At 50.9% G+C, this 12634-nt stretch overlaps 5 protein-coding genes across 5 annotated transcripts; 3 read left to right on the forward strand and 2 right to left on the reverse strand.

Annotated features, from left to right (window-relative positions):
* Positions 1-928: 928 nt before the first annotated feature.
* On the forward strand, positions 929-6502 carry pmcA (putative P-type calcium ATPase). Its single transcript, XM_073767496.1, has 4 exons — positions 929-4570; positions 4620-4761; positions 4809-5061; positions 5110-6502. Exons 1-4 carry the CDS (start codon positions 1562-1564, stop codon positions 6047-6049), a joined length of 4344 nt encoding a protein of 1447 aa, XP_073632140.1. The 5' UTR covers positions 929-1561; the 3' UTR covers positions 6050-6502.
* Positions 6503-6869: 367 nt separating this feature from the next.
* Positions 6870-8195, reverse strand: BDV14DRAFT_196490 (uncharacterized protein; the record flags this gene model as incomplete). The annotated part of the gene is made up of 1 exon (XM_073772457.1): positions 6870-8195. One exon carries the CDS (start codon positions 8193-8195, stop codon positions 6870-6872), a length of 1326 nt encoding a protein of 441 aa, XP_073632141.1.
* A 125-nt stretch (positions 8196-8320) lies between these two features.
* Positions 8321-10377, forward strand: BDV14DRAFT_119028 (major facilitator superfamily domain-containing protein). Its single transcript, XM_073765845.1, has 3 exons — positions 8321-8788; positions 8848-9053; positions 9112-10377. Exons 1-3 carry the CDS (start codon positions 8645-8647, stop codon positions 10244-10246), a joined length of 1485 nt encoding a protein of 494 aa, XP_073632142.1. The 5' UTR covers positions 8321-8644; the 3' UTR covers positions 10247-10377.
* A 409-nt stretch (positions 10378-10786) lies between these two features.
* On the forward strand, positions 10787-11251 carry BDV14DRAFT_166486 (uncharacterized protein). Its single transcript, XM_073767497.1, has one exon. The coding sequence runs from the start codon at positions 10797-10799 to the stop codon at positions 11109-11111; it is 315 nt and encodes a 104-aa protein (XP_073632143.1). The 5' UTR covers positions 10787-10796; the 3' UTR covers positions 11112-11251.
* Positions 11252-11624: 373 nt separating this feature from the next.
* Positions 11625-12630, reverse strand: BDV14DRAFT_166487 (uncharacterized protein). Its single transcript, XM_073767498.1, has one exon. The coding sequence runs from the start codon at positions 12222-12224 to the stop codon at positions 11853-11855; it is 372 nt and encodes a 123-aa protein (XP_073632144.1). The 5' UTR covers positions 12225-12630; the 3' UTR covers positions 11625-11852.
* Between the last annotated feature and the right edge of the window lie 4 nt (positions 12631-12634).

Raw genomic sequence — 12634 nt, forward strand, 5'->3', positions numbered from 1 at the left:
AGAGCAGGTGCACTTGCATACAGCAGTTGCATTTGCAAGACACCTGCACCGAGGCGAACAGCATGATCGTCACTGCCCACGAAACAAGGATTGCTTTGCATGATGGATGGTGGTGTGGCCATGGTGATGCGAAGTACAGCGGCGATGCCAAATCAAGGCATGCTAGAACCTGACCCAGCAACGCTAGAAAATAGTCAAAAGTCTTGACTCTGTGAGAAGATTGCTGGCGGCCAATGAAGAAGAATAGCAGGGCGATAGTGAAGCTTCGTCTGAATGTCTCAGAGACCACCTCACTGAATTAGCAGCTCTGGAGGATGTGGAGAGGTTTTGCACAGCCTCTGCCAAGACGCCGAATTCAGAAGTCTCATCAACACTATTTGCTTGTCCATGCTTGGTGCGAATGCGAGTTTGAAGAACCAGCAGGTGGGCGCATTATTGCTGATTTCCTGTATAATTCCGCCATTATTGATTTGTTGTTGAGCGAAAGGGTCTGGGAGGCGTGGAGTGAGGCCAGTGTGGTGACTGGTGAGTGGTTGGATTGGTGGTGCAGGATCTGCCAGTTGGCGGCTCGTATCGAGTGATCCTAGAGAAAAGCCTCGTATCCAGATTCCAGGGAGAAAAGTAAAGTTGGAGAACTGTTCAAGTGTTCATATGAAAGTCTGGTTGTGTCAATTGTCAAATTGTATCAGCGAAGAGTCTGGACTTACTGGGAGATGGAGACGTCCGGGCGGGAACGAGGCAGTGCAAATGGCAGCAGCGAGTAAGGTGCGCCGAGCTGGTCAAGCTCCGTTTCTTATTCTTGTGGCAATCTGCGGATCCATAAAAGGAGGTCTTGGGTGTTTTGAGGATGATAATATCATCGAGAGTAACTGGAGTAAGCGAAACTGACTGTCAGATACTGCATCTCGTATACGAATGCAGTGGTACAGTTAACCGTAGCTTAAGTGTAGAGCGACAGCTCATCATGGTAACGAATACGAGACCCCTTCAGGTCCAGATCGCGGGTGGGACCCGTGGAGTGACGGCAGCCGAACGTATTAAACTATTAGTCTTTGAGTAATTAGAGTATTTACCCGTGATTTTCTATTGCTCAGGGTCCTGCGCAACGTTGCTTTCTCTCTTTTCGTCTCTTTTCGTCACCACCTCTAGTCTCTCTTCTTCCACTTCTCCTCATTCACCCTCCCTCACGCCTCCCCATCCTCGCCCATGTTCGCTCCATTAGCTCTTCCGTCCCCTTGAGCGCATTCTTTGGCTGCGACGCCTGAACCTTAGTTGCTTCTCCTGCCTTTGTCTATCCCGCATTGGGTGGCTTTCGGGCACACGCAGCCTCAGCAGCTTTCCAGTTTTCATCACATCCTGCTTGGGAGCTGTCCACTAATCAAGAGTGCGTTGTCAATTCGCCTGGGAATGGGTGCTTTTGTCTCTTGCTAGCCTGGCGCCGCTTTTGATGACCGCCTCGCATTGCCCCCAGAGTTGCTCCTTCCGGGAGTCACATTCTTAAAACTTTAGCATCCCTTTATCTGAGCCTCTTTGAGGAGTCTTGTCTCACCCTTGGTCGATCATGTCAGAGCCAAGAGCGTCGAGCGAGAATGATGATTCCAGACAGTCTCCTGCAACGCCGCTCCGCCGAGAACGAGCTCCCACTATAACAATCGACACTTCCGCCGTCACTCCCTCCGACTCCAACCCTCCACCTCAAGTCGAAGCTGCGCAATCTCGACCTATTAACCATGTCGACCACACAGATACAAGTGCGCTCCTGAGTAGCAACGCTGTTTCTCCTTCAGATACTCGGTCGGCCCCTTCGGTACGTTCGTATGCTTCGTCAGACGCCAGAGAGCACGACAGTAGACCAACTTCCCCATCTCCTCACCATCTATCGCCGACTTCGAAAATGACGGACTCGATGGGTCATTCCAACTACCTTTCCGTACCTGGTGCCCGATCTCGTGGAAACTCACTGGAGTCTGAGGACTCATCGAATGGAGCCGAATCACATTCAAATGGAAGCACGAGCGCTGCGGCAAATAACATCGAGGACTATGAGGAAGCTCTGCAGCCGGACCCTGGTCGCGAGGCGGAATTTGAGGTCGAGAACAACAATTTCGCCTTTTCACCGGGCCAGCTGAACAAATTGTTGAACCCCAAGAGTCTTGGCGCATTCTACGCGCTTGGCGGTCTTGCTGGTCTTGCCAAGGGTTTGAGGAGTGATGTACGCAGTGGTTTGAGCTTGGACGAAGCAGAATTGGAGGGCTCTGTCAGCTTTGACGAAGCAACATCAACGAGCAGCCCCGAATCTCTGCCAAAGCCCGCCGCCGAAACGCAACCCCCGGCGCCATCCCGAGCAGATACAACACCTCACAAACAGTCCGAAAATGCATACACCGATCGCAAGCGTGTATATGGTCCCAACAAATTGCCCGAAAAGAAGACCAAGAGCATACTCGAACTGGCGTGGCTTGCCTACAACGACAAAGTGCTCATCTTGCTGACGGTGGCCGCTATTATCTCGCTTGCGTTGGGTATCTACCAGTCACTTACAGCCAAGCCCGGAGAGCCTCGTGTTCAATGGGTCGAAGGTGTTGCCATCATTGTTGCTATTTTGATTGTTGTGGTTGTTGGAGCCGCCAACGACTGGCAAAAGGAACGACAATTTGTGAAGCTGAACAAGAAGAAGGAGGATCGAATGGTCAAAGTTATTCGTTCTGGAAAGATGACCGAAATCTCCGTCTACGATCTCCTTGTTGGCGATATCATGCACCTCGAACCCGGTGACCTTGTTCCAGTTGACGGCATTTATATCAGCGGTCACAATGTCAAATGCGATGAATCCTCTGCTACAGGTGAATCAGACGTTCTTCGCAAATCTCCTGCACAGGAGGTCTACCGTGCTATCGAACGGCATGAGAACCTTTCCAAGCAGGACCCGTTCATCGTATCCGGTGCCAAGGTATCAGAAGGTGTTGGAACTTTCCTGGTCACAGCTGTGGGAGTGAACTCGACTTACGGCAAGACTATGATGTCTCTTCAGGACGAGGGCCAAACAACACCGCTCCAGACGAAGCTGAACGTCCTTGCTGAGTATATCGCAAAGCTCGGTTTGGCTGCTGGTCTGCTACTTTTCGTGGTTTTGTTCATCAAGTTCCTCGCTCAGTTGAAGGGTCTTGGAACCCCCGATGACAAGGGTCAGGCTTTCCTGCAGATTTTCATTGTCGCTGTAACTGTCATTGTTGTTGCCGTGCCTGAGGGTTTACCTCTGGCTGTAACCCTCGCGCTTGCGTTCGCTACGACTCGTATGCTCAAGGACAACAACTTGGTCCGCCTGCTAAGAGCTTGTGAAACTATGGGAAATGCAACCACCATCTGTTCCGATAAGACGGGTACTCTGACAGAGAACAAAATGACCGCTGTTGCTGCTACTCTAGGCACCAAAACTAAATTCGGTGGCAAATCGCAAGCATCGTCTCCTGCGTCAAACTCACCTACGCAACAGCCGGCTTCCGACTCCGGTAACGCCTTGTCTCCGTCTGAGTTCACGTCAAGTCTCAGCCAACCGGTCAAAGAACTCCTCGTCGACTCGATCGTACTCAATTCGACCGCATTCGAAGGAGAAGAGGAAGGGAGCACAATCTTTATCGGATCAAAGACCGAAACTGCTCTCCTTGGCTTTGCGCGAACATACCTCGGTCTCGGCTCGCTGAGTGAGGCTCGGGACAACGCCTCTATTGCTCAAATGGTTCCCTTTGATTCAGGACGCAAGTGTATGGCGGTTGTGATCAAGATTGACAACGGCAAGAAGTATCGCATGTTGGTCAAGGGTGCCTCAGAAGTCCTTCTAAACAAGTCGACAAGAATTGTCCGGGATCCTACCAAGGGCCTCGAGGAGGGACCTCTAGATGACAAGGATCGTTCGAAACTTGACAACGTTATCAACAGCTACGCCACCCAATCCCTGCGAACTATTGGTCTCGTCTACCGCGACTTTACCGAATGGCCTCCCCGAGGCGCCCCCACCCAGGAAGAAGACCGTTCACTCGCATCCTTCGACCACATTTTCAAAGACATGGTCATGTTTGGCGTTTTCGGTATTCAAGATCCTCTTCGAGCCGGTGTAACGGAGTCTGTCCAGCAGTGTCAGCGTGCCGGTGTCTTTGTGCGTATGGTTACTGGTGATAACATTGTGACTGCCAAGGCAATTGCCCAAGAATGTGGAATTTTTACTCCTGGTGGTGTTGCTATTGAAGGGCCCAAGTTCCGCAAGCTTAGCAATCGCCAGATGACGCAGATCATCCCAAGGTTGCAAGTCCTTGCTAGGTCTAGTCCTGATGACAAGAAGATTTTGGTCTCTCACCTTAAGAAACTCGGTGAAACGGTTGCAGTTACTGGTGACGGCACAAATGACGCTCAAGCTTTGAAGACGGCAGATGTCGGCTTTTCCATGGGAATTACAGGTACTGAAGTTGCCAAGGAGGCATCCGATATCATTTTGATGGACGACAACTTTGCTTCCATCGTCAAGGCCATGGCCTGGGGTAGAACTGTCAATGATGCCGTCAAGAAGTTCTTGCAGGTATGTTTCCTAACCCCAAGGTTGTAGCAACCGCTAATAAGGTATATAGTTCCAAATCACGGTCAACATTACTGCTGTCCTCCTCACGTTTATCTCCGCAGTGGCTAGCGGTGATGAAGAGTCTGTCCTCACAGCAGTTCAGCTTTTGTGGGTTAATTTGATCATGGATACCTTTGCTGCGCTCGCTCTTGGTAAGTCGCGATTTCGAACTCTTTTGCACATGAGCTAACCATACTAGCAACTGATCCTCCCTCGCCCTCTATCCTTAACCGCCGACCTGAACCGAAATCTGCGCCCTTGATCAGCTTGACAATGTGGAAGATGATCATCGGACAGAGCATCTACCAGCTGGTTGTTACGCTCATCTTGAACTTTGCTGGAAGGTCTCTTCTGAAAGGATTGATTGATTTTTCAGAATCCAATGCGAATACGAAGCTCACGACGGTTGTGTTCAATACGTTTGTCTGGCAGCAGATCTTCAATCAATGGAAGTGAGTATAGACATTGTGACATGGAGGAACTGTGCTAATCTGTTTCAGCTCCCGTCGTCTGGATAATCGACTCAACATTTTCGAAGGAGTTTTCCGCAACTGGTGGTTTATTGGCATTCAGTTCATCATTGTTGGTGGCCAGGTTTTGATCATCTTCGTTGGTGGACACGCGTTCTCCGTCACCCGACTTGACGGCCCTCAATGGGCAGTTTGTCTTATTCTTGGTGTCATCTCGCTCCCGGTTGCTGTGATTATCCGATGCATTCCGGATGAATTCCTTCGCAAGCTTGTTCCGAACTTTGAAAGGCGCAAGAAGCGTCCAGAACTCATTGTATCGGACGAGGATCGACGATTTGAATGGAACCCTGCCCTTGAGGAAATCCGAGACCAGCTCAGGTTCTTCAAGTCGCTTCGTGGAGGCCGGATGAGGAATTTGGCGCACAAGCTACAGCACCCTCAAGAGTTCCTCCCGCGGTCCCGCAGTGGCTCCAGATCTCGAGAGAACTCGGTTCCTGGAACTCCTGTAGGTGACAGCAGCGATGGCACTCCACCGCTCCCTGCGACTCCAGACTCTCGATCAAGAACCCGCACGCGTTCGCGCTCAAACTCGGCCTTTGGCCCCGCCGCTGCAATGGCAGGTGTCATAGCAGGTAGTATCGCCGGCTGGTCGCCGATTGAGAGACCGCAAGAGGGAGAGACATTTAAATTCGACTTCAACAACAACGGCGGATTCAACAGGCAACCGGGCATCGAGGTCCACCCTGATACCGCGCCGGACGACAATATCGTCGGCGAGTACTCCCTTACATCGTCGACACCACCAAGTCAGAACCCTGATTTGATCCCTTTCTTTGAACACGCACCTCCCTCTCTCGAACCATCGAGCCACAGCAGACGATCTCGATCTCGATCTAATCAGAGCACGAGCCACAGCCAAACTCACAGCCGAACCCATAGCCACAACAGCCAAAACCAAAGCCAGTCATAAATACGCTGCTCATCCGTTCTTTCAACGCCCTACCCTACACCAAGGAGTACCGAATACGCTTGCTCCACCCCTAACTCCCTTCACTGTGTTCTATCATTCAAAAGTACCCTGATGGATACCAGCCATCTGTTTTGCTATAAGCGCCTTTCAACCTAATACGTTACCATTCTTTGAGCTTTCGCTGTAATCTGGAATACGAGTGTGTTCTTCTCGGCGTCTGTGGGGGTCAATCTGTTGTACTACTGCTTTCGCTTTGTTTGATTTTTGTTTGATTCTTACTTACCTTATAGAGCACTACCTACCCATTTGCATACAGGTTGGAGTTCGTTAGCCTGGCGCATTAGGACGGCTTACTTCTTTTTTGTTGTCACTGCTTACCTTTCGGGGATTCTTCTTTGTACATATCTTGGTTGACTTGACTGCACTCCATAACCCTCCGAGTGTTAGAAATAGATACTCTTCTAATCTGTTGTCATTTGTCATGCTGTCATATGTAGAAACTCCCTTGTAATGCATATGTGCTTCCCGACCGTCTTGGGGACCGTGGGAGCAACAAACTGTACTCCACTTGCAATCTCCCATGGATTCCTCTTCTGCAACACACTCGTACACTCATCGCTCAGGCCCCCAGATATACGAACGCCATCACTATCCTTAATGAAACCCCCTGGTGGTCAAACAACTCCCCGCAATAGCAAGGTCAGCTGAGTTTATGGACCGGCCCACAGTCTGCGGTCATGACAACCAACAAGCTACCATGGGCTGAACAACCATTCCGACTTTAACATCCACATCTAGTTACGTCGTCCAAATATCATGTCTAGTTCGTGATGCGCACTGGTGTTTCTCCATCTTCTTTCAGTCCCTCCCACCGACTCTTATACACCCGACCTTCTTTCATCACGCCCAGCACACACTCCTCTGGCCGATCAAAGATGGTCACATCCTCTAACGGATTCTTGTTCAGGAAAAGGACATCAGCGAAGAAACCCTCTCTGATCTGTCCGATAGCCTCAGACTGTCCCATCATCTTAGCGGGGTTAATGGTGGCGCTCTGCAACACGGCGAGCGACGACAAGGCCTGAGCGCGCAGCGCAAACTCCCTCGTCTGCGCCAGGCCCAGTGGCCCGAGAAGATCACTCCCATAGCAAATGGTAACTCCTGCATCTGCCGCAATCTTCAAACTCTTGAGACCCGCGCTTAGAACCTCTGTGTTCTTTGCTTGTCCGTCCGCAGGCAAGTACCCGCGCCATTTCTCCGTGTTCATCTCCGCGTAACTAATCAGTGTCGGGGTGAGGTAAACACCCTTCTCAACCATGATATTGGCCACTTCCTCAGTCACGAAGTTTCCGTGCTCAATACCCTTGACGCCGTTGTTGATCGCGTGGAGCATTGCCTTGGGCGTGTATGCGTGGGCTGTGACATACGTTCCCGCGTTCTCAGCGCACTCGACAATAGCCTTGATCTCGTCGACTGTGAACTGCAATTGCTCGATTCTGTCTGTCGGCGTACTCACACCACCGGACCCCATGATCTTGATGAAGTCTGCTCCGGACCGGATCTCTTCGCGGACGGCCGTCATGCAAGCGGGCACACCGTCACAAATCCGGCCCAGCCCATTTGTGTGTCCCGCGCAGCACTGAATATGGTCATGCGAGCTACGGATGTCGCCGTGGCCACCAGACTGAGAAAGCGCGTGCCCTGCGATAAAGAGTCTCGGACCAGGGAAAACACCCTCTTCAATCGCTTGCTTGAACGCAAGCTGAGCACCACCACAATCGCGAACAGACGTGAAACCCCGATGAAGCATCTGAGTCGCGACATATGGCTGGCGCAGAAGGGAAACATCGTTAAAGTTGCCAAAGGCCATAGAAAGGTTCGTGAAGCCGGGAACTGCGACGAAGTGCACGTGGGCATCGAAGAGGCCGGGGCTGATGTACTTGCCCTCGCAGTTTACGGTGACATACTCGGAGGGAAGATCTGTCGGAGGCGAGGGTGAAACAGAGGTAATTTTGCCATTCGAGATTGTAACGAAGTGCGATTCGAGAACTGTACCGGAGACGACGTCGACTATGTTTGCGTTGCTGAGGAGGTACGATTGGGAGGATGGCCGGAGCCAGGGCTTGATGTCTGTTGCGGAGGCCATTCTTCTCTTCCCTTCTCGCTCAATTCAGCTTTTGGGTGCACACTTACAGAAGCGACAAGAGCAGGAATGAGGGGTGCTGGGAATATTAAAGCGATCAAAGCAGATCAGGTGGGATTGGGGCTCCAAGCTGGTTGGAGTAGATCATGCATCGGCAACCTGTCCTTGCGCATCAGCGGCAATCTGCACCCGACATCGGCAATCTGCATCCCGACTATCAATGGAGTCTCCAAATCCCCCTTTCAGCAACACCACCGCCAATCATCATGCTTAGTGACATCAAATACGCTTATCAGCCGAAGGAAGTGAGGAGCTGGGGGAAGGCCGAGATAGACCGGTTGAATGTTGGTCTGTTAGCCTTATAAGTTTCAGGGCCATCCCCGGACTATTTACTCAGTCCTGTTTCCATCCCTTGTTGGCAACAGTTACCTGTCGACTAACCAACGGACAACATGGATGTTATTGACAATAAATCCCATCCAATGGACGACGAAAAGAGACGCCCTAGCGACAGCGATGCGGGCATAATCGAGACGTATACGGAGGAAGAAGAGAAGGCGCTTGTGCGCAAGCTCGACATGGTTATTTTGCCTTTTGTATGTGCATCCACACTCATACAAATCATTCACTGCAGACGCTAACTTGCATGAACCAGATGTGCCTCGTCTTCTTCCTGCAATACCTCGACAAGCAAAGTCTCAGCTACGCCGGTGTCTTTGGTCTCATGGACGACCTCTCTCTCACGAACTCGCAGTACTCCTGGTGCAGCTCGATCTTCTATATCGGCCAGCTTGTTGCCGAGTACCCATTTATATACTTGATGAGTCGATTGCCGTTGACGAAGTTTGTTGGTGCTACTGTGTACGTCTCCCTACCCGCTTCCCAACCAGAGCATCTCCTAATACTAGTAAACGTTTAGCATACTCTGGGGCATATCCTGCGCCTGCCTCGCCGCTCCCCAGAACTACGCCGGGTTCGCAGCCGTCCGCTTTCTACTAGGCTTCACAGAAGGCGCCGTCTCCCCCGCCTTCGTGACCATAACCTCAATCTGGTACCAGAAATCCGAGCACGCCTCGCGCACAGCGCTATGGGTAAGCATGAACGGCTTGGCCCAGGTAATAGGGTGTCTCCTCATGTACGGCATCGGCAAAAACACTTCTCTCTCCCTCGCACCCTGGCGAACCCTCTTCATAATCTGCGGAGCCCTGACAATGGCTGCGGGAGTCGGGTTCTTCGTCCTCATGCCCTCCGGACCCAGCGACGCCTGGTTCCTAAACACAAGAGAGAAACAAATCCTTGCCCTGCGCATGAGCAAAGACCGCGAAGGAGGCGACAAGACATCCTTCGACCTGAAACAACTCCGCGAGACACTCCTGGACCCAAAAGCCTGGTGCGTCTTCTGGTTCGGCGTGCTGGTCACAATGCAATCGCCCGTTCTCACATTCGCGACCCTCGTCATCAATTCAATCGGATACACCCAGCTCCAAACAATGCTTTACACGGCTCCTTCGGGCGCAGTGCAAGTTGCGCTCCTCTGGATCGGTCTTCTATTCTGCTGGATTCTGCCTAGGCAACGAACACTCGTCGTCGTGGTACTCACTATCCCGCCTATCGTGGGAAACATCCTAATGCTCATCCTCCCCCTCAGCGCAGGATGGGGCCTCATTGCCTCCGCGTGGCTCGCATCATGCATCACAGCTTCAATGTCCGTTCTTTTGTCATTGGTCGCATCAAACGTAAAAGGAAACACAAAACGAGCAGTCACAAACGCGATGTTCTTCATCGGGTATTGCGCAGGTTGTATTGCGAGCCCGCAGCTTTGGACGAATAGACCAAAGTATACGGAGGGTTTGATTACGGCGTTGGTTACGTGGGGGCTGCTTATTGTTGTTACGATTTTGTATCGGTATCTGTGTATTTTTGATAATAGGGCGAGAGAGACGGAGTTGGGTGCTGGTGCGGGAGCCGGCGAGGAAGGAGGTGTTGAGGGCTATGTGGATGAGAGCGTCGATCTCACGGATAAACAGGATCGGAAGTTCAGGTATAGCTGGTAGACAACCGAGTCTACGGAAGGTCTGTTAGATAAGAGAAAAGTGGGCTGGGCTGGTCCAAATGTTTGCCTTTGGACTCTTCGAGATAAAGAGGTGTTTCCTCCCTGATACCTACCTTAATTATGACTATTCATCACCATCATCTTCATCTTCATCATCTTCATCCTCTTCCTCTTCATACCTACCACATGAGAATCATACATACTCCCATCCAATTAGTTTTTTAGAACTCCTGATCGGGACCTCCACTTTCAATTCTACACTTACATGCTGGACCTGGTGGGCATCAGGTAGTCCAAAGTTCCCATCATTGCTCTGAAGTGACGAAAAGGTAAATGAACGAACGCATTCATCCAAGACAGAAGGATACTAGAATACCGCCCAAGGAAGGAACGGAGCAACTACTATCCATACGTCCAAGGGAAAGAACGACGCACAATCCTCAAAAGGAAGGCACGACCTCCTTAGACATTTCAATAAAAGAGCGATGGACGGAATTGCCTACAATGGAGAAAAAGATTCAACAAGGAAGGAGCGATCATTGTTGGACAAAATGAGGAAGGAACGATGCATGATTCTATCTATGAGGAAGGCGCAGACCTCCATGGGCACATCAGGGGAAAGAGCGATGGAGGTAGTTGGTCGTTACCTAGGGAAGGAACGCTGGATGCAATTGAGGAAGGAGCGACTGTTGTCCGTAGAGTTCAGGGAAGGGGCGATAGACTATGCTGGGCTAGTAGATGTGGAATGTGCACTCTCTACATGGTCCTGCTGCCCCGGCCCGGTCGTGGATTTACTGGATACTCTCGCTCTGGGACTATACGATAGACGCCCAGGCTTGAAGGTTTATAAATCCAAGTCCTGGTAAGCCGAACATTATGGTTGTGTACTTCTGTTACTATCTGCGTAGCCGGCAGTGGAGTGGAGTGCCTGAGTATGCTGTCTGTGGGTATGACAGCTTGGCTTTATGCACCCGACACGCCGGTACGACGGGATAGTGCTTACCGGCATCCAGGACTTCGGAAGCAGAATGCCGTATGTAATGCATGATTCTTGAGTTCTGACTCCGGAGTCGGGTTGATAAAAGGCACTGTACCTCTCTCACCTTGAGTACTACCAGCATCCCAAGCCTAAGTTCGTCTAACTCGACAACTTCTTTTGAAACCTAAGCGGTATACTGAATGACTAGGGCTGTAGTCATGAGTCTGGACCGTTGGTTCGGAACCATTAAACCAAAAGCGCACCTTATCATGACAATTTACCACGCGTCAACCGCGACCCCAGAAAAAAAAATTGAGTCGTTATCGCAACTGATAAGGTATGAATATCACTAAGTCAGTTAGCTGTTGATGATAGTCGAATAGTCAATGTGGAGTGGAGCGTCCATGTTGCCGACGGCATCGGCAATCTGTGCCTTCAGCCCGCTTTACCCCAACTTCCAAGACGCTAGAACGTGGAATGGAGATTTGCGGCCTGGCCGTAGCAGTCTAGCAGCCATGCAGAGGAGATATTGAATCCTGAAATCCCAGAGGATTGCGGAATGGCTGCTAAACGGCAGCTAGAGCTAAGAGTCCAAGACCGGATACCGGACCCCGAAAGATTGGTTGATTCACTCGCCCTCTTGTTGCCACCGGCAAGCGAAAACGACGGAGCCGGAAGTCAAGAAGAAGTTGCGTGGATATTCATGCAACGGCACATCTGACTCGAAGCCAGTAGGGACATTTGGATGAATAATCCTCAAACGTTGAAGACACGAGTAAACCAGAGTAAAGCAAAGTCGGATAGGGTTCGTTTCGTAACTGGCCCTGTGGAACGAGAGTATAGGGCCCACGTAAGCACGGGGGTACCTGCATAAGCTTGGACTTGCGACTACAACTACTAGTACTGGAAATGTAGTTGCAGCGTTGGGCCACGCGATCGCTGGGGTTTGCTGACTTGAGTCTATGTTCCATGTTCGACCAGAATCAGAATTATGAGCCATGCGTGCAACCTATGGCGACGATTTCAGTTGTTTGACTTTGAGATATGAAGATACCCACGTGGCGATGGGAGAACTTCGAGTTGAGCCTGCGTCGAGTTGAACGGACAGGTATGATACACCGATGTAGAGCTTCTCGTAGATGACTGGGATGCCAGTTTTGGTAGGTAATCTGACTGATTGATTGAATGAGTAGCGACAAGAGACTTGGAGGAGCGAAAAGATGCTTGCATCAGAACCCGTGAATAACCGGAGGAGCCTGAGGTTAGACCCTGATCATCCAAAAGCCAGCAATCACGAGTCGGGACCCTCGACACGCGACGTCGTGTGATATAGTAAAATCAGCGCATTTTTCAAAGTTTAGAGCATTCCAAAGCCATGTAACTGGAGCGTAATACGTCAATCACCATCAA

The sequence above is a fragment of the Aspergillus stella-maris genome (genome assembly GCF_047715825.1).
Source record: "Aspergillus stella-maris strain CBS 113639 unplaced genomic scaffold BDV14scaffold_6, whole genome shotgun sequence".
NCBI classification, from domain to species: Eukaryota; Fungi; Ascomycota; class Eurotiomycetes; order Eurotiales; family Aspergillaceae; genus Aspergillus; species Aspergillus stella-maris.

What these genes read in the sequence shown, in the direction of transcription:
- pmcA (XM_073767496.1), top strand. Translation starts at nt 1,562, where the DNA reads ATGTCAGAGCCAAGAGCGTCGAGCGAGAATGATGATTCCAGACAGTCT. An exon ending in CTTTGCTGCGCTCGCTCTTG is followed by an intron (nt 4,762 to 4,808) that starts GTAAGTCGCGAT and finishes TAACCATACTAG; the next exon opens with CAACTGATCCTCCCTCGCCC. An exon ending in CAGATCTTCAATCAATGGAA is followed by an intron (nt 5,062 to 5,109) that starts GTGAGTATAGAC and finishes AATCTGTTTCAG; the next exon opens with CTCCCGTCGTCTGGATAATC.
- BDV14DRAFT_119028 (XM_073765845.1), top strand. Translation starts at nt 8,645, where the DNA reads ATGGATGTTATTGACAATAAATCCCATCCAATGGACGACGAAAAGAGA. An exon ending in ACATGGTTATTTTGCCTTTT is followed by an intron (nt 8,789 to 8,847) that starts GTATGTGCATCC and finishes TGCATGAACCAG; the next exon opens with ATGTGCCTCGTCTTCTTCCT. An exon ending in AAGTTTGTTGGTGCTACTGT is followed by an intron (nt 9,054 to 9,111) that starts GTACGTCTCCCT and finishes GTAAACGTTTAG; the next exon opens with CATACTCTGGGGCATATCCT.
- BDV14DRAFT_166486 (XM_073767497.1), top strand. Translation starts at nt 10,797, where the DNA reads ATGAGGAAGGAACGATGCATGATTCTATCTATGAGGAAGGCGCAGACC.
- BDV14DRAFT_166487 (XM_073767498.1), bottom strand. Translation starts at nt 12,224, where the DNA reads ATGGCTCATAATTCTGATTCTGGTCGAACATGGAACATAGACTCAAGT.